Genomic DNA, 21,813 nt, shown 5'->3' with positions numbered 1-21,813 from the left:
AAGGAACGTCCATCTAACAGCCCATAGAACAACCTAGAAGTCAATGTTTTTAGGTTTTCAGTAACTCCTCAGGCAGCACTGGTAAACTCGGTGGGGGGGGGGGGGGATAGTTCGGTGAGGCGAAGTTGTAGCGTAATCCAAGCATGGTTTGCCTGTTAGCAGGGGTGAGAACGAGTCAGCTGATAAAGGAATAGCGATGCTGGTTTTGTAAAATCCCTACATAAACAAATATTTGTTGTTGTTGTTCCAGTCTCACATAAAGGAATGGGATATTTGGACCGGTAATATATCTAGCCTATCTACTAAATGTGGAAACAATTAAGTGATTAATTGAATTACGTTGTTTTAAAATAATTTCGATAATCAGCTCTGGTGTGGAAGTCTACGAGGAACAGCGACACTTCTAAGGTGAGAGTTCCTCGGTGGGATGAAGGACATGCACTTGGATTATCCTGAGTCATATTCTTCCACCTCACCTGAGTAGGAAACGTGCTGTAGTCAGGGAGTGTAAGAATATAACTGTCAACCCCCAATCTGCTTGTCTAACATGATATTTCGGGCACTGAGTTAAACAGGCTCCTTTCTAGACATCTTCCAGACAGGACAGGTAAGGATCTGACAGACACTAACTTCCACATTAATTTGGTCTGGTTGTAAAAATAGATTAATACCTTTTCACTGCAGCTGAATAATTTTCTCAGAGGCAGTGTTGAAGGTGGTACTCTGGTCGGTGCTGAACAGGCTCAGAATAAATCGTGGTAAACGTGCTGACCTGTTGTACAAGTGGGATAAAATACTGAGTCAAACCTGAAAATGAAAATTTCCCACACAAACTATCAAACACATTGTCAAGGGATGTTTTCTGTCTTCCTAGACTGGAAAGTTCTCAAATTTCTTGGATATTACTCCGGAAGTTTTATAATTGATAATAATAGATATATTAATTTCTAACTGTTAGGTTCTTCATTCCACCGAAACTAATTCTGAAAATAAATTTATTAAGTATCTGAAAAAGAGAACATCCAGTAACAGAATTATATATGAAAAAAGAAGCAATTTAATTAAAATAGAAGATATGTCCGAAATAAGACATGCCATTATGGAGAGCAAGAAATTATTTACAGTGCTTGGAATTGATGAACAAGAACACAATTTTGATAAACGTACTCAGAGTAGAGCTTAGAAACCGTGAATTCAAGACACGGTGTAAATTATCTCACAATGGAAAAAGTGTGGTGCTATAATGAACAATATAAACCCGCAAATAACTGCGCTAGATATCATACAATCAGTCAATCAATGGCGTGAGGGGAAAAGAATGACTGCTAATGTGTGCGCTGTTTGATCTATTTCTGGCAGGTCCCAGTACAGAAACCCCTCACGGCATTGCCGAAAAGAGATACAAATCATTTCTCATGCTTTGAGATCTTGCCCGCACAGAGAGATAATGCGGAACGCCATGCGTAACAAAATTAGTTTCTTGATAGCAAATTCCTTCAGAAAGAAAAGTTATAGGTCGCCGAAGAGGTATCAGGACTTGCCGATAACGGTAACAGTAGGATAATAATAATAATAATAATAATAATAATAATAATCATAATAATAATAATAATAATAATAATAATAATAATAATAATAATAATATTTGCTTTACGTGCCATTAATTACTCTTTTACGGTTTTCGGAGATGCCGAGCTGCCGGAATTTAGTCCCGCAGGAGTTCTTTTACATGACAATAAATCTACCGACACGAGGCTGACGAATTTGAGCACCGTCATATATCACCAGACTGAGCCGGGATCGAACCTGCCAAGTTTGAGTCAGAAGGCCAGCGCCTAAACCGTCTGAGCCACTAAGCCCGGCGATAGTTGAAATCATAACCTATAAGGCAGGGCCTCTCAGGGTGCATACACCTGGTGCATGCACTGTGCAAAAGACGATTTTGCTTGGTTGACCAGAGTGCAGACCTCCACTCCTCGATTTGGAGCAATAGCGCTGTCTCTCTCTTTCCCCACGCCTGTCTCGCTCGCTCCCCCTGTCTCCCTCTTCCTCACTTGCCCCGTAGCGCCCCAAATCCGAGCCAAGTTGAGCCGAGCTTAGCCGAGTAGCCCAGAGACGAAGCGTTGGTCCGAGTCGAGCAGAGTGGAACCGATGCACAGTGCATGGAGCTCTTGCGCCTCGATTTGCACGTGTGAAATTTTGGGCGTTTGAGAGGCCCTGCTATAAGGAATCAGAGGGTGTGGGATATAAAATATACCCCACAATTGTTTAGAAATCTCTACAGACCATCCAGAAGACGTTGATACGTAAAAGAAGCTCATCTATGAACCGATCATGTCTTATTACATAAATTTGGATTGAAGACATCAAAGTGAAAAAAGTAAACTCGTGTCCTCATCCCGAGGTGGTGGAGCTCTTTTCAGGCACATTTCCCCATATAGAGGTGAACTGCATGCACCATTTCAACTACATACCGGCCTTTCTGCCAGGTTGTAAATTTCTGGCAGTACCGGGAATCAAACCCGGACCCCTGAGGACGGCAACTAATAACACTGGCTGTAAATGAAATGGCGTATGGCTTTTAGTGTCGGGAATGTCCGAGGACATGTTCGGCTCGCCAGGTGCAGGTCTTTCGATTAGACTCCCGTAGGCGACCTAGGCGTCGTAATGATGAAATGATGATGAAGACGACACATACAGCCAGCCCCCGTGCCAGCGAAATTAACTAATGATGGTTAAATTTCCCGACCCTGCCTAGAATCGAACCTGGGACCCCTGTTACCAAAGGCCAGCACGCTAACCATTTAGCCATGGAGCCGGACAACACTAGGTGTTACGCTACGAACTGGACATTAAACTGATAGGATTAATGACAGGAGCTCGAGGGACTATTCCTCGATACTTTGTAGCCTAAATTTTTGGGAGCAGTTTAATTTAGACGTTGCAGAATTGCAAATTATTTCTTTGTTAGCTTTAGGAAGTTCCATTTCATTGCTCAGAAATAATTGCTGCATGCTGTAACTCTTGTAATTTCTGCTTCTTCTTTATCTGTTTACCCTCCAGGGTCGGTTTTTCCCTCGGACTCAGCGAAGGATCCCATCTCTAGCGCCTCAAGGGCAGTTTCCTGGAGCTTCGGACTCTGGGTCGGGGGTACAACTGGGGAGGATGACCAGTACCTCGCCCAGGTGGCTTCACCTGCTATGTTGAACAGGGGCCTTGCGGGGGAATGGGAGGATTGGAAGGGATACACAAAGAAGAGGGAAGGAAGCACCCGTGGCCTTAAGTTAGGTACTACCCCGGTATTTGCCTCGAAGAATAGTGGGAAACCACGGAAAACCACTTCTCGGATGGCTGACGTAGGAATCGAACCCACCTCTATTCAGTTGACCTTCCGAGGCTGAGTGAACCCCCTTCCAGCCCTCGTACCACTTTTCAAATTTCGTACCAAAGCCGGGAATCGAACCCGGGCCTCCGAGGGTGGCAGCTAATCACACTAACCACTACACCACAGAGGCGGACGTAACTCTTGTAATTTAAGGACATTGTACGAATAGTGTGAACAAAATTACCATTGTAAGTCGAAATTATACATTTCATTGTTTGGTTATGCTTTATGCATTGGGGCAACCTTCAACTGAGGGAAGTTTTGTAAATAAATATTTATTACTCAAAATGAGTTTCGGCGGACTGGAGGAAGAACCTAACAGTTAAAAATTAACTGAGTCGAAATTGAAAAGAGATGGCTTCAGATATCACAAATAACACGTTAATTTGCAGCTTCTCTCGTTTCGTTTTTTTATATGTTAGTAAATGACGTAAAAAAAAAAAAGACGGCATTAAGATCTCCTTTCTCTGACCTTAGTTTTACTGTACCTTACTCAGTTCAACACTACTTGTTACAAAGCCATTATACTGTATATTCCTTGAAGCATGTCATATGTGGAATTTGTACGTTCTCAGCGGATCTGAAAACTGGCTGAGCTAAACAAACCCGCAACATAATTAGTTCGGCCTATAGACGTTCTATTGTCTACGGATATTGATTTTGTGTCAAACCTAGCTACACCAACAACGATCGACCATTGCGTTAATTAATATCCCAGGTATGCCAGACCGGTAAATCATCTGCACCTCGCGGCTGTGATGTACTGTTGTGTCTACGTCACCGGCATGGGAAACTCGTGAACTGACAGGGTGTTGAATTTTAATGTAAATATGAATAGGAAACTGCTTATGTTGGAGACAATTGCTTATTTTGTGGGGTAGATTATCAGTCCAATTGAAATATAAATATTGAAATTAATAGTAGAAGAATTAAAGGCAGGTATTACAAAAAAAATTAGGAATACTTACGAAAATGAAATAAAATGGATTTAAACGCAGAAAATATTTATATAATTAAATTATAGATTTTTGCATCTTACATCTAACTTATCAGTAGTCAGCACGTCGCCCTCTGGCCATTCTAAATTTATTTATTCCAGTTCCAGACACTATTCCTTAGATACGTTCTTCCACAGATGGGTTACATGAACTTCAGTTCAGCCCGGTTCTTTAGTTTAAACTTCATCATCATGACAATTTATTCATTTTCTATTGTGTTTAACTCTGGAGTGCACGCAGGCCACAACAGAGTTTTTACATCATGGTTCACCAACCAGCTTTTAGCGATCTTTTATTTGTGTGCTGGCACATTATCTTGGAGTGAAATAAATACATATTTTACTCAGGAAGTTAGTGATGGATGGCAGCAGCACATATTCTAGCGTTTCAAAATACTGCAAGCTGTTAATGCACCCATTAACAATCTCTCCAGGGTCTTCAGTCGTAACTCAGACCGATGTCATAATCACCTCTCCACGCTGTTTCGATAACGGGAGCCATGCTTGACGGCAAAAATCTCTCTGTCTTTGTGCATCAACATATATTTTTTTTTAACCAGCGATGACGCTATCGACAAAACTCCAAGCACGCTTTCCTGTGTACCTGTGGCAAGACAGGTTTCTTAAGGGCTTAAGAAGGTTTCGTGCCTTTTTCACGAAGGCTTGAAGAAACCGTATTAAAACTAATATTAAAATAGTGAATGTTCATTAAATTTGTCACACAGAGTAATTAGCGTTGTTTATTACTCACCTGAAGACACAAAAGGCATCGGAGTCTCTATTTAGAGAAATTGAGAGCGATTTTCCTTGCCATGATTTCCTTCCCTTTATCCCTCATGTTATTAAAAAATGAAAAATTTCATCCTACTCTCAAAAAACACACACACTTTTCTATTTTGTCATGCTATTCTCCAAGTAGCTACATCCTACTTACGTCTGTATACCAGATTTCATTTACCTAACTTAAAGAAAATTATTACGTATAGGTTCATTTGTTTACGTGGCTAAGAGCTACATGCCCGTACATACTTAACGGATAAGCAAAGGAACTTCTGGTTGCGACTAAAATACTCCTTTTACAAAATAATTCGCATGGATATAATGAACATTTTAAGATTTCGGATTACAATAGCTAATATACTGGTTTGTCGGTGTGTCCATAAACTAACCGCAAGGACCTGTATATTGCAAAATAATAGATGTGCTAAGATATGCTGACGACATTGTTGCCCTAGCTGTTAGTGAAGAAGACCCTGAGGTCATACTATTATGAAGAAAAATATATGTGAGAAGAGAATTTAATGTGAAAATAAAGAAATTTTAAACAAACGGCAAGCTGAAATCCCAATTAGTATTGGCAACGAAATACTTCAAGAGGTAGACTTACTTATCTAGGAAGTAAGATCGGTATGGATGGACTGAAAATTAGAAGTAAGAAGCAAGTTTGCGCAAACAAAAAATCCACCTTACCCTTCAGGTAAGCAACTCAATGTTGAAAACATCCTAGGGATATGAATTACGAATTTTAAGTAAGTAAAATATAATGAATTATGAGAATGTATTCTTTATTTATTCCTAAAAATTACAGTCCTTTCCTTAATCATCATTATCCGGTCGATTAGATTAACAGTACGCCTTTTTCTACCACTACGAATGCTAATGTGAGTCAATGCATTGTTTCACTTGCTCACCGCAACGATCGCTGTTGTGAGTATATGCAGAGTTTCACTTAACCGATTATAACTACAATTAGTGTGGACATTTTTCAAACAAATCAAAAATAGCCTGAGGGCATTGTACTAGGGAACATATTACAGAAATAATTATGTAAATAAGTTAATTTGGCTTTGATTTGAATCAGAAAGAAAACTAGTAAAGAGACAAGCGATTTTAGGCTGCTTTCCGGAACTGCATTTAGACCGAAAGTGATTTTTCTAAATTTAAATTTTTGTTTATTTATTTTGATGGAGCTACCCAAGGCTCCCAATTTGAAACCTCTCCGGACCCTTTAGCCCTTCAACTTGTGGCACAGGGCTGAGTGGCTCAGACGGTTAAGGCGCTGGCCTTCTAACCCCAACTTGGCAGGTTCGATCCTGGCTCAGTCCGGTGGTATTTGAAGGTGCTCAAATACGACAGCCTCGTGTCGGTAGATTTACTGGCACGTAAAAGAACTCCTGCGGGACTAAATTCCGGCACCTCGGCGTCTCCGAAAACCGTAAAAGTAGTTAGTGGGACGTAAATCAAATAACATTATTATTGTTACTTGTGGCACAATTGAGGAAATTGCTTAATTTTACGTTTTCTGTAGACTGGAGACCCCTGCTAAGAATTCAACATTAAAATACCTTCGTTAAGAAGAAGAGGATCATCCAAAAATAACAATGTTCAAATAAGGAAAAGGTTTCTGAAACACACGTATTCTCTGTAGCCTTATGACTACGAAACAAGGACTCCGGGGGCTGAAGAAGAGAGGAGACTGAATTAATTTTAGATTTAGTTCCACTGATAAAATTACAAATGAAGACATTTTTAGAAAAGAGGGTGGGAAGGGAATACCGTGGGAATATATTGTAAACAGGAAAGTGCAACTTGCTGGGGATTTGATGAGACATGAAGTGCACCTAAAAGCAATAATGGCGGGATATTTAAATGGAGGGAAGACTGCGACTGCGTCACATGGGACAGATTATAAAGGATGTGGGATGGAAGAGACAGTAAGAAATAAAAAGGAAAACATGAAATGTGAAGAATGAAGAACTGTTGTCGGCTTGATTACTAAAGAAGAACGATTGAAAAATGACATACAAACACACATTAAAGAAAAGACTTCCTTCAGCTTATTTTAAACTGTTTATTATATTACTGCCACTAAATCCTGACAGATGGTACCATGTAACCAAAAGTACAAACATCAAGGCGTGAAAGGCTTTTCCAGAGTTGAGAATTGAAATTAAACTTAGGAATAATAAAGAAAGCTGTTTTAACGGACAGAGCGTCTAGATCATTAAACATCCCGAGAATGTAAGCGTCATTTTAGCCCGCAGCTGCTGAGGTGAGAACTCAATAATACTGTTACTGACGGGTCCGAGAGACTCTGTGAAATAAATGTCAAAGTATGACTGTTAGTTCAAGTTTTCATGAGCAAAGTATTACCAATGGGTTTAACATTCATTGTAGGAGACGATTTGATGTGAGATTCGACGTGACATATTTTCTGACTTGTAATAAACATGACATACGTTTTAATGACCGAAAATTGTTAACAATCACATTTGTTCTCATCAAATAAATATTAAACCGTGCATAAGTGAGTTAATACCAGATTAATACATCATAAGGTATGATGAATAAAAATTCACAGAATATATTTCTTTTATCATTTGACTCGTTGGCTGAATGGTCAGCGTACTGGCCTTCGGTTCAGAGGATCCCGGGTTCGATTCCCGGCCCGATCGAGGATTTTAATCCTTCTGGCTCGGGGACTGGGTGTTTGTGTCCGTCCCAACACTCTCCTCATCATATTCAGACAACATACCACACTGCCAACCACCATAGAAACACGCAATAGTGATTACATCCCTCCATTTAGGGTTGCGTCAGGAAGGGCATCTGGTCGTAAAACAGGGCAAAATCCACATGTGAGACGCAGTCCGTACCCGCCATCCCACAGGTGTGGGAAAAAGCGGTAGGAAAAGGTTTCTTTTATCACACCTGATTAAAAACTGGCCTGTACTTTATCGTACTGACGTGGAGTACACTACTTCAGACATTATTATTTCAGTTCCACATTATTGCTCAACAATGAGCAGCTGCGTGATTGCTTAAGACGATGAAAGAGGAAGGTACCAGGGAGAACAAGGGTGTAAAGCGAAAGATCTGAACGGAAGCGAATGACTTGTGACCTACAGGAGTCTGTGTGACTCCACGTCAGTAGCTTTGGATTAAGCGGACACGTCGTCTACGACATTAAACATTAATTAACATGTTGAGAGACTGGGCATCATTTTGAGTGGACACTAAATCATATTTCAAACTCGCCGATGGACAATACCGAAAAATATCCACATAGACACTAGAAAACGCTGGTGAAGATTCTATGGACACATTAAAAGAACGCACCAAGACAGGCTTACAAAATAAACAGTCCAATTCTATGAAAAACAGGAGCAAAGCCAAAACAGACACATTAAAATGGATTGGCGAAATCAAAACTGATCTGAAACAGAAAGGTATTACAACAGCAAATGTCCAAAACCGGGTAATCTTCAGATCCAAAATTCACAAATGATAAGTTGACCATGAGGAGAGACCAAAGAAGGAGATCGGAACAACTTGGTCTGAAGAAAGAAAGGAAACGCGCAGTAAAACAATGAAAGAAATATGAGCACAAAAGAAGGTCAACGCACGTCTGTAAGTATTCTTTCTAGTTCTAACAGGCTTATTCGCAAATGTAATAATAATAATAATAATAATAATAATAATAATAATAATAATAATAATAATAATAATAATAATAATAATAATAATAATAATTGTACCGGGCGGTACACCTCTACACCGTTTATTTAAAAGTTGCGCCAGTTGAAACTCCTCTTCGGGAGGAAGGTTGAACTTTATCTACTCTATTAATTCTCTACTTTCTCAGAAGATGTCACCACGTGGAAAATTTTGAGTTTTTGAACTGTGTCACTTTTGATATGTTTTTGTTTCGCTTGAAGTAAGAAGTGTGAACTTTCTCTTCTAGAGGACACTACTGAAGATCAACAATAGCGCACCTTAGCGCGGAGTCAAAGAACTATTTTGTTGGAGAAATTTTTATTTCAAAAGTTTGTTTCTTGTTAAATTTCTTTCTGTTATTGTTTAAGTTGGCTGAATACCCCTCTTTTTCCCCTTGTTTTAGATTTATCCAATCCCGAATTTCTTTTAGTAATTTCTGACCAATCTGGTGTATCTTCCCCCAACTTGTATCTGTTGCGGGGTCCTATCCAATAAAAACATTGTGGGCGGGTGTTTTCATTCCCCTAACGCCTAGAAACTTCCGCGAGAGTATATAAACTGCTGATTTTAGGGTCTCCGGGCCACTTCTGTTCCATCTTTCAGTGTATTAAGTACATAGCAGGAGGCGGGAAGCGCCTCTTTCCTCGGCAGCGGTCAACAATAAGGTAATGGCCGATTAATAAATTTTTTCTTTTCTTGCTCAGCAGTTTAACTTTCGGGGCGGGTTCTAAGCGTTCAACCATGTAACCTTTTCCTAAAATGTAAAAACAATTGGTATCTATTCTATTTTAAAACGACATATCGGGATAGAGAGTGCTTAACCCTCTCGAGCTCCCACTCACATCGTCTTGAGGTGAACTTATTCTCTCAACCAATTCTTCCGTAATGTAATGTAAATTGCTATTAAGTCACCTCTGTAGTATGGGATTAGCCCTTGTAATAACGGCCTAGTGCCAAAGTAGGTTTTAAAATCAAAGTGTATTAGGAGTGCAAGTTCGCCTCCTCTCAAATTGTTTTAGAGGTCATTCAATTAACCTGCTTTTCATTTAATAGACCTCAGTAGATTGGGTATTTTACCCCTGTGTTTATGTCCGTGGAGGACAACTTGAAGGTGGAGTTTGGTGTGGCCTAGGAGAGGCTTAAATTAAAGAGTGTGTGGCTCTTTTGGAAACGGAGTGTTGTATGCCTCGAGGAGGCTTTACTGTGTAATTTGGAGCAAGTGCTCCAGGGTTTGATTGGGGTCTTCTGCCCCTTTGTTAAAATTTGTATATCGGAAAGTTGGGCTAGTTGCTCAAAAATTGTGAACTCAGGGCTCGAAGCCCAAACTCTGTAATCCCTGTAATTGTACATTTCAAATTGTGTTTCGGCTACTAAGTACCTGTTCTTTGTTATTACTTAATATTGAAAAGGAAATATAACCTTGTTAACTTTTACATTAACTTTGATTCCGTAGTTTGAGACCCATTCACGCCCGCACCTTCTTACACCTCTACCTACCACCAAAACTCGGTAACAATAATAATTAAGTTCTCAGAAGGAAATTATAATTTAATTTAATCGATTTACGATTTTCACATTTTCAATCGATGAAGTTATATTATGCTTCCCCTGGTGCACCGTCACTGCATTGTCCTACATAGCAGACTTGTAGTAGTGTCTCAACGGCGCACTAGACGCCAGCGTCTTGGATAGGTGTAGCAATCCAACTGATGAGCTCACTGTTACACTGGGACGAAACTCTGGTAATTTCACGATTAAAAAAGGCCTAAGAACTTAAATTAATTTAATGATGTTTCCGTTTTGTCTGGTTCTAGATGCACTTACTCAGGGTGTCTAACCTAAAGCAAAATTCACTTTTATCTATGCAGGTAACGTAGCTACCAGCGCAAAGAGCAGTGATTCAATTAAAAAGGCTATTCTGAACTGGAAATGGCAGTTACGAAGAGACGGTTCAATGCTGGATGATCACAAGATCCTGTAGAGTAAAGAGAGGTATGTTCGTGATACATGTTTTGTGTCCACTAGAGCGATGAAGTACAAAGCAAGTAGCTAGAGACATCTGTTGAGAACTCAGGCAACTACTAGTAATATCGAAATGCTTCGTCTGCAATAGGGAATTTCATTATACTTATTCAAAGATTTATCACAAACTTACCTGTACCACTGCTTTACATGGCATGAAATATATCGGATGTCAAAGAAGATAATATTATCATCGATGGGGAATAAGTCACCATGTGCGACCTGTACGAATATCTTTGCAACACAGTCCATTTTTTATAAGTTGTTTCACGTCGCGCCGAAACAGATGGATCTTATGGCAACGATGGGATAGGAAAGGGCTAGGAGTGGGAAGGAAGCGGCCGAGGCCTTAATTAAGGTACACCCCATTATTTGCCTGGTAAATGGGAAACCACGGAAAACCACCTTCAGGGTTGCCGACAGTGGGGTTCGAACCCACTATCTCTCGAATACTGGCTACTGGTCGCACTTAAGCGACTGCAGCTATCGAGCTCTGTTCACAGTGCATTGCTGAGGAAATATCGAGTACAACATTCAACACGGCATTGAGGCCACCTGGCTCAACTGGCAGGAAGTAACTGGTGTCATATGTGGCGAAAAAATGCCTGCCAAGTCGTACGACTAGTGAAAATGAAAACCTACAACCTGTTTTCCGGTCAATGACCGGGTCAGGGATGGAATGAATGAAGCCCCCATCTTGCGGCAAGGATAGGAATCGTGCCGGCTGCCGAGGCCTGTCGCACTCCCCTGGAGCAATGATTAATGACTGACAGATGAAATGAAATGATAGTGGAGAGTGTTGCTGGAATAAAAGATGACAGGAAAAACCGGAGTACACGGAGAAAAACCTGTCCCGCCTCCGCTTTGTCCAGCATAAATCTCACATGGAGTGACCGGGATATGAACCACGGAACCCAGCGGTGAGCGGCTGACGCACTGCCGTCTGAGCCACGGAGGCTTTTGTTCGACTAGAATACAAGACAATCTTACTTGACCTAGGGCAGTGAGACCTATACCATGACACAGAGTCACATTCGAGCAATCCAGATGACAGAAACGAAAATGCTGAAGTAGATGTGAGGCGTAACAAGGAGCGACAGAACACGTAACGACTACGCGCAAGGCAGCCTTGGCGTACGCGTCATCGCCGGTTACATCAAGAACACAACGCCAAGACTTTCCGCATGGGCGGAGATCAAAAGCTAATCTCAAAATGAGGTGGATGAATGTAGTTTTTCATTTCTTGCCACTTGTGCTTTTTTTTTTTTTTTACGTCGCATCGACACAGACATACAGTACCTAACAAAAGTTTAAGACCACCCTCATGGTTGATCTACATTTTTAAAAGCAACAAAGTAATAGGACTATTTTTTAAATAAAATCACTTTTATAGTATGTCTGGCACTACCGTCTAATGCTACTGAAAGTTTTTCTTCAGATATTTAAGGTTAGTGGCCACATTGTTTTACTTTTCCCTGAACCATGTAAATGGACTAAAAATTACAAAATCAAGTTTTAAACAAAATTACTTTTTTATTCAATTACTCATTGAAAATTACTTTTATTATACATATAACACTACAGTTTAATTCTCCTTATAATTTTCACCATGTATTTGAGGTTGAAGAACACTTTTACCAAAAATTTTGAATTTTGGGTTGGAATTTTCAAGTCATCTGGTAACATAAATTTAAATAAAAAAATCATTCTTATTATACACTCATTTTCGTCTTAATAATCAATAGCACCTCCTTTATTTTTCAAACACATTTTCACACGTTTTCGCATGCTCTGGATTAATTTTAGGCATTCCTGGGGCGTAATTTCGTTCCAAACTTCGGAAATCTTCTCACGAAGTTCCTGGACACTCCTTGGTTTCCTTGCAGTTACACGAAGGCCTATGATGTTCCAGAGGTTTTCAATTGGATTTAAGTCTGGACTTCTGGCTGGCCAATCCAACAATGTGATGCCTTTTCCCTCAAACCACTCCACTGTTGTCGCTGATTTGTGGCATGGAGCGTTATCTTGCTGATAAACGAAATATCCACCGTGAAGTTTCTGGGCGGATGGCAGCATGTTTTCTTGCATGGTTTCAATGTACTGTTCTGAATTCATTGTTCCATTGATGAATCTTAATACTCCGGTACCTTGTGCAGACATGCAACCCCAGATCATGACGGAACCGCCACCTCCCTGAACAGCTGGCACCATGCATTGTGGGAGAAATTTTTCATTTGCCGTCCTCCGAACCTGCACTTTTCTGGAACTGTACAGTTGGAATCGGGATTCATCACTGAACAGAACTTTGCCCCAATGTTCCATGTACCAATTTTTCTTTATTCTGCACCAGTTTCTTCTGTTCATCTTGTGTGCGTTGTTCAATAATGGTTTCTTTAGTGGAACGTAGGATTTCAGTCCTTTTTCCCTTAGGCGGCGCGAAATGGTCATTACTGATACGTTCTTATTTGTAGAGTCTTCGAATTCCCGCTTAAGTGAAGGTAAAGACAATTTCCGGTTCATCTTCGAAGCTTTGCAAATGATTCTGTCCTCGCGCACAGATGTTACTCGAGGTCGGCCACTGCGTAGTTTGTCAGCCACTGCACCTCCCTCTTCAAATTTTTTTATTGTGTTCGTTACACAAGTCTTACTTACACCCAAATCTAATGCGATTGTTCTATGTGACTTTCCGCATCTTTTCATTCCAATTATTTGCCACTTCAATGTCTCTGACACAGTTTTTTTCCCCATTTTTCACTGTTTGCGAAATACCCACTACCTGCTCTGGTCACTTGTATCAAGAAACTGGTTTCCCATTCAAGGTCGGGGTCGTAGCAGGTTCTGTTGTTATATCCCATCTGTTGAGGAGAACATGAACTAACTACTCATGCAAGTTCGGTCTCGTTGGCTCAATTAGTTATCTCACTAAAGTTATTTAACCAAATGCCAGAATTTATTAACTTTTTAAAGGTTCACTTAAAGTACAAAAAAAATTATAAAACGACAGGAACATGTTTGAGATCTCTTTTTCTTGTGTCAATATGATCCCACACCCCACACAATACTGTAAAAAAATTACTACTAACATAAACAAGACGGTTTAAAGTTAATAAATTTTTCCATAATTAAAAATGTAGGATTTTTTCAGTTACATCAAAGTAACAAAAAATCATAACTAATAAAATAAAAATCATATCACAATTCTAATGACATATTTAGATGTATAAGTGTCTAAACTATGCACAGAATATTCACCAAAAGATTACTAACAAAATTATAAGACCAGGAAATTATTATATGAAATAGGCTAGTGGTCTTAAACTTTTGTTAGGTACTGTATCTTATGACGACGAAGAGAGAGGGAAGGGTTAGGACAGCGAAGGAAGTGACCGTAGCCTTCGTTATAGTACAGCCACAGCATTTGCCTGATGTAATAATGGGACACCAGGAAATACATCTTCGGGGCTGCCAACAGTGGAGTTTGAACACACTATTTCCCGACTGCAAGCTCACACCTTCGTGACCCGAATCGCGTGACTAACTCGCTCGGTATGAATGTAGTAGCCAGGGACACGTGCTAGTGCAAATTTCCGAGGATGATGTCATCGACAAGGAGAAGTGGGTGGGAAAATTAAGAAGAGCTGACCCCAGAAACTTGTGAGATATATGCTAGAAATAATAATAATAATAATAATAATAATAATAATAATAATAATAATAATAATAATAATACATGACATATCACACTTCTCATGACGCTTCATAATCCTTCATAATTATAAAGAGAGTATAAAAGTATAGCATCCATCGTTCTAGAAAATCTAATCTCTAAACTCAAATATTAAAGCCGGCCCAGTGGTGTATGGGTATCATACTTGCCTCCTATCCGGGGGTGCTGGGTTGGATTTCCGGTGCGGCCAGGAGTTTTACCTGGATCTGAGGGCTGGTTCGAGGTACGCTCAGCCTACGTGATTAGAGTTGAGGAGCTATCTGACGGTGAGATAGCGACCCCGGTGTAGAAAGCCAAAAGTAACGGACGAGAGGATTCGTCCTGCCAACCAAACGATCCCCCTGTGGGTAGAATAAAACCCACGGTATCCCTTGCCTGTCCTAAGAGGCGACAAAAAGGGGACCCAATGGCTCTCAACTTGGGAGCGTGGGTTATTGACCACGGGGCACTGAGCTGAGTCCTGGCATTGCTTCCACTTACTTGTGCCAGGCTCCTCACCTTCATCTATCCTATCCGGCCTCCCTCGGTCAACTGTTGTTCTTTTCCGACCCCGAAGGTATTAAGTATCGAGGCATAGGAAGTCTTTCATTTTCACGCCCTTCGTGGTACTTGTCTTTCTTTGGACGATACCTTCATTTTTTCGAACTGTAGGATCCCTTTCATTTTTCCTCTCTGATTAGCGTTATATAGAGTATGGTTGCCTAGTTGTACTTCCTCTTAAAACAATAATTTCCACTACCACCACCACCCGACTACACGACACTCTATAACCTGCATCCCAAAGGCATGAGCAAGCGATCGCTGGGAAGGGCATGCCATTTTGGGGCTGTTGTGCTATGAGATTTGGTTTGTAGTTTAAGACTTCAAGATTACATCATATCGGTCCTCTAGTGCTCTCTGATGACAGGATATTATCCCGAAATTTGTTATAATCTGTAACTGCTGATGGTTATTGTATGTTTACAACACATGACAGAGTTTCATAGAACTGACTGGAAAGTGCGGACTACGGGACCCGGAAATTTGTTTTGGGGACAATTTAAGATGGGTCACAATGGCTCCAGCGGTGACTAGATGACTCTCCAGTAGACTTCTTTACTTAGATAATGCAGGGTGCCCAAAAACGTAGTGCACATTACGATTTTCACATGGTATAATTTAACGGTACCTCAAACATGTTTACAGTACGCGATGTAGGCCAATGTCTGAGACACTAAACCCAGTTCATGTTCGATATTCCTCCTATAGGTGAAATTTGTCGTGTCGGTCAGTTTAACAACATCGTTTTAAGGTCGATGGTGTACAGAAAGCGCGGAGTGAGGTAAACAAGGCAAGAGTACCCATTTATGCTACTGACTGCGTTAGAATTGTGACATTGCTGCAACAAAGATTGTGATAAGTGGTGGTCATCGCTCGTGCTGGAATGAGGCAGTGGAAGGAAGGAAGGAAGGAAGGAAGGAAGGAAGGAAGGAAGGAAGGAAGGAAGCTTTTGGTAGACTTGGTATAATTTATGCTATAATAGCAATTAGTCTTCCTTAACAGAGAATATAAGCATAAGGATTGGTACTTCGTCGTTATGCCTAGAAAAAAAAACCGCTATGTGATATGATAATATTTCAGCTTAGAACTCTCACCAGAAAGGTTCTGTCATCTAATGTTCAGTATTGCACGAACTATATCAACGAATTTTCGTTCTAGGTGCTATATGTACTGCGGGTCAGTATTCCTCCCCTCAACATTGTCGCATAGCGGGATTTCGAGGCGCAACGGCGAGCACGTTGTAGAACACTGCTACCATTACGCCGTTCAGTCAAGATATTCGGGGGGGATACACGAGTGCATGTGTCAAGTCCGACAGTATGAAATCGACTGCACGACGGAGCACTGATATCAAGGAGGCCTGTATCGAAAGCTCCTCGTGAACCATATCGCACGGCAGGTCATACGAGGCAAACAACTCATAGCCCGTGGCATCAGGGACAATGGAAGTCCCTTTCTGATAAGTGGGGACGATTCGGTGAGCAAAAGGCGGAAGTGGGAAACTCTCAGGGGCTTTCAAGTTGGGAGTGCGAATTGGCAACGACAGGCCCCTTAGCAGAATCTAGCGTACCTTCCACTTGGTTATGCTCTGATTGATATTTTCTATACGGACTCTTTTGCTAAACACTTTTTCTCTTCCGACAATGACGGTGTTGCGTTGAAAGGCCTAGGAAGTGTTCATTTTCATTCCCCTCCTATTACTTTCCTTCTTTCACCGATACAATCATTCTTCGAAGGAGCAGACATGTGCCATCATTACCCCTGATTAATGTTAAGAGAGGACGGCTAATAATCACTGTCACCACCGTCTTACTGTAGACCCCATCACAGTCTACTCACCGCTAGGCTGTAGTGGCCTTACCATGTAATTTGCTCTCAAATAGATCTGTGTCTGCCCATATCAACGCTTTAGAACAGGAGTTTTTAACTGGGGGAAGTGAAAGTCAGTCGGTCCCGTGGTGTAAGGGTAGTTTGCCTGCCTCTTACTCAGAGGCCCCGGGTTCAATTCCCGGTAAGGTCAGGGATGTTTACCTGGATCTGAGGGCTGGTTTGACGTCCACTTAGCCTACGTGATTACAATCGAGGAACTATATGACGGTGAGATACCTACCCCGGTCTAGATAGCCATGAATAACGGCCGAGAGGATTCGTCGTGCTGACTACACGTTACCACGTCTGCAGGCTTTTGGACTGAGCTGGGGTCGCTTGGTACGTCAAGGCCCTTCGGGGCTGTTCTGTCATGGAGTTTGGTATGGTTTGGTTTGGTTTGGTCAGTGGAAGTCAAATTAAAAAAAAAAAAAACATTTATAACTATAACGTGAACAGCAGAACACTTGGTCTATTTGAGGAATATTTTTGGTCACATGAATGAGCCGAATCTCATTATTCAATGTAAATTATGGATGCTTATGAAAGACTGCGATCTCTTCGGGCCAAACTGCCACTGTTGAAGAGGACGCTGTTATCAGTGCTTCTGCTGGATGAATCGAGATAGATCAAGCCCTGCCAATATATCTGCAGGTAGAATTTTATCATCAGGATCTGTAAAACTCTTCCAGACTTTACTTTAGCTCAGGTGATCTTAAAGCTGACACATTGAATCGTAATCCTTTCCTCGCCGATATGAACTCCTTTCCAAGTATGACTTCATTGACATGAAGACTAAAGAAATGGTATGAAGTGAACTAATCTCGATGAGACTTGGAGAATTCTGGTGTGGGTTGAAAGAAGCTTACCTACATCTGGCAAAACAATCTATGAGTGTTCTAATTCTGTCTGTACCGGGCGAGTTAGCCGTACGGTTGGGGGCGCGCAGCTGTGAGCTCGCATCCGGGAGATAGTGGGTTCGAACCCACTGTCGGCAGCCCTGAAGATGGTTATCCGTGGTTTTCCATTTTCACACCAGGCAAATGCTGGGGATGTACCTTAATTAAATCCACCGCCGCTTCCTTCCCGTTTCTAGCCCTTTCCTATCCCATCGTCGCCATAAGACTTATCTGTGTCGGTGCGGCGTAAAGCAAAAAACAATCTGTCTGTCACTCTATACCTGTGTGATGCGTGGCTTTCATCACGTATTTCAACCAAAATTGATTGGATGTCGAAGTTGAAATGTGTGATGCCTTTTCAGAGACCATTCCAAAGTTTCATCTTCTAATGAATGCCAAACAACTACAACGTTTTGAGCGTTTAATTTGCACTCGATGATTGCAATTCATTTTAGTATGGAGTGGCCATTAATTTCTGCTTGATAAAGACTGAATAACATACATTTTGGTTAAAATTATTTACATTATGCATACGTTGTGCTCGTCACACATTGTATGAGGCAATAATCGGTATTCAGTTAGAAAAGGTATATTCAGTGTCTGAAGGGTTGTGTTTATTTTACAACTTTCTCTTCGTCGCATCGACACATGTAGGTCTTACGGTGATGATGGCATAGGAAAGCGCTAGGAGAGGGAAGGAAGCGGCCGTGGCCTTAATTAAGGCCAGCATTTGCTTGGTGTGAAAATGGGAAACAAGGAAAGAAATAATTTTCAGGTCTGCCGACATTGGGAATCGAACCCACTATCTCCCGAATGAAAACTCACATCTACGTGATCCTAACCACACGGTAAATTCGCTTGGTGGTTGTGTTTAAGATATTATGTTTATTTTTACAGAGGGAGTTCAATTAGTTTCAATCGATTTTCAAAGCGGTCCGTGACACGAGGAAGGTCAAGAACCCTTGCTCTAGAAGATACCCGTGTCTCACCAAACAGTGTAATGTCCTAGCTGCGTGTATTCTTGAATTAGTGAATACAGTAGATACTGTGCCAATCATTTTATTGTGGAGGTTTTGAAACAGATAACTATCGCTCTTCTAAGTCATCCTTCCTTCCCAGTCTACTAACTTCTCTTCTTCTTCTTAAAGTGCCATCTCCTCTCAGAAGGTCGGCTACCATCATATTCTTGCTTTAGATGATGCTGCATGAAACCGCTCAATAGTGGAACAGTTGTACCAAGTTTTCAGATTATCAATCCAAGAAATGCGTCTTCTTCCTGGTCTTCTTTTACCTTGTATTTTCCCTTGAATGACCAGCTGCAGTAGATGATATTTCTCTTCTCGCATCACATGACCAAGACACTGGAGCTTTCTGATTTTGACAGTGCTTAATATTTCCTCTATTTTTCCCATTCGTCTCATTACCTCATCGTTTGTGACCTTATCTGTCAACTCAACCCCAGTATCCTTCTATACGTCCACAGCTCAAATGCTTCTAATCTGTCCATTTCTCTTTTCTTTATGGTCCAGGTCCTAACTCCATAGAACAAGATGGAGAAGACATAACATCTCAGAAGGCTAATTTTTAGATGTAAACTAAGGTCTCCGCTACAGAACACTCCTCATTTTACATATTAATCATCGTTTGACCCTCCCAGTGGCAGCTCCATCCTCTGTATTTCATCCGGTCGGGTAGATTTCTGCTCTTCATTTCGTCGTGTATCATCACCGCTTTGTTCGTTGTGTAGATCTCATTTCGAAGATTCCCAGCGCGTAGCTCATCTGCCTCTGCTGGCGGCTCATATCCAAGTCATATCATCGTTACGCCTGCAAAAACCTCCGTGTGATAATAGTTCTGGAGAAATAGTGACCCGCAACATATACGTATATTCTATGACATTCAGGAAAGTAGGAAAATGAGGAACTTTTCTAATCGGCGATCAAAAATTGAAGTTAGTCACACATTTCAGATATCTTGATGTTACGTTTCAAACACCGGGGAATTTGTTTTCTTCGCATGTTAAGGATCGAATTAACGCCGCCCCGACATCTACAAATGATATCAAATCGTTAAACAACTTGCCGCTCACAATTGCTATTAAACTGTTTCATCTAAAGATGGAGCCTGTAGTAGCTTTTCAACCTCTTTGTGCCTATGGCTCCCCTGACCAACAACATTCTTTCCGAGGCTCCCTTGTGGAATACCCAGTAAAAACCATCGATATGTTGATATTTAATCTAAGCATCTCTGACAAAATAGACTAAGTAACGTACAAGGAAAGAACTCGTACACACAAAGTTCGGTATGAAAAACCTTTAGTAAGTTACGAAAAGATACTGGTTTTGTCTTTTAAATATTTTTTAAAACTGAAAGAAAAATTAAATGGCAATTATTTAAAAATATAATTATGAATAAAGTGCATTTTCAGTTTTCTTTCTAAGTTGACACACCTGCTTTCTTCATCACTAATATGGAAAATTACAAGTGCCCCCGGCGGGTCGCTCAAGTCATCCAGGGCTCCATTGCGCACCAGTTCAAAACCTATGGCTTATGGCCTTGAAAATGTATGGTAATATCTTGGAAAGTGACAACTACATAGTGTAGAGAATGTAAAAGCGCCCTATATCAGCTGCCTAGGGAACTATTTTTCATAGAAATGTTGCTGTTCAACCTCCTCCTTCCAGCAACTCCAGCATATAAAAACTTCTACATGAGCTTCAGGACAAAATGCATAATATACGGGAAGATTTTTACCTATGTGATGCAATGATTTAACCTAGAATGGACACAAGGAGGATATGAGATGAGACACGTTTTGACAAGACTTCCGGTGTATGAGTTCCACCACAGTTTGTGTCAAAGTGTGAACTTTCGTGAGATGTGAAAGGCGTGGTAATCTTTCTGAACGTTACCATATATTTTCATGTAACCTGCGAGTTGAATCCATAACAAAATTCTATATGAAATTTGTGTGAAATAAATCGTTTATTATATATTGTGAAGAGAGATAATTCCTTAACAATTGTCGCTCAACATTAGTTGATAGGACCTTTTTGGCCAAAGGTTTAAGCTAAAATATTTCACACAGTATTTTTTGCAGTCGATGTTTGGCTCTCGTGCATTTTTCTTTTCACCGGGCCAACAGAAAATCATTAAAGTGTTATTAAGATCTACCAACGTTGCAAGGATCTTGTTAGAGGAATGAAAGAAATCAATGGTTCGCTTTAAAAAATGTATTGGCAAAGGAATCAATGAACTGTGTACAGTGTATAAGATCCTCGCATGTTCACTTTTCTCAGAAATAATTTAAACCTATGGATGTAATGTTTGTTGTGGATATATATAGATAGACAGATAGAGCCTTTATTATCTGTGACGAAGTTAGTACCCCTGGCCCTTCCTTACAATTAACCACACACATATTATTTCTTATTAATACTATGAAACTGATAAACTTAAAATGCTAAGCACTACAAGTAACACTAATGTTTAAGACAAAAATGTAAATATATACATACCAAGAAGAAACAAAGAAAAAGGTAACTGCCTACATAATACAGATTTGAAAAATACTCATTTCAACACACAGCGAAGGAAATACAAAAGTAAACATACTAGTAATCTTAATAAAAATATTAAATTAAATTTAACTAATTATATTCTTGCAATACTAGATCTAAGTTAAATACTGTAATTAGTCTACTACTAGCTATGTTTACTTGTAATTGGTAAACACAGAGCGGATGTTATTAACTTGATTAAATTATTGATATATACTATTAAATCAGATAGTCATTAATTCCGAAAAGGAGCTTAATAAATCTACTTAGGTTGAAATTGGTAGACTGAAAAGCAACAGAACTAACTTTAATTTGAATTA

General features: G+C 40.4%; 1 protein-coding gene across 1 annotated transcript in view; it reads right to left on the bottom strand.

The window, feature by feature from the left end:
- The window catches only part of LOC136879360 (glutamate receptor ionotropic, kainate 2), a 473,995-nt gene that overhangs the window by 450,213 nt on the left and 1,969 nt on the right, over positions 1-21,813 (bottom strand). The window contains exon 2 of the mRNA XM_068229090.1: positions 7,004-7,049. Coding sequence (XP_068085191.1) covers positions 7,004-7,049 — 46 coding nt within the window. The remainder of the gene's footprint in view (positions 1-7,003; positions 7,050-21,813) is intronic.

This window comes from Anabrus simplex, chromosome 8, assembly GCF_040414725.1.
Source record: "Anabrus simplex isolate iqAnaSimp1 chromosome 8, ASM4041472v1, whole genome shotgun sequence".
NCBI classification, from domain to species: Eukaryota; Metazoa; Arthropoda; class Insecta; order Orthoptera; family Tettigoniidae; genus Anabrus; species Anabrus simplex.
This window is presented reverse-complemented; position numbering and strand designations above follow the sequence as displayed.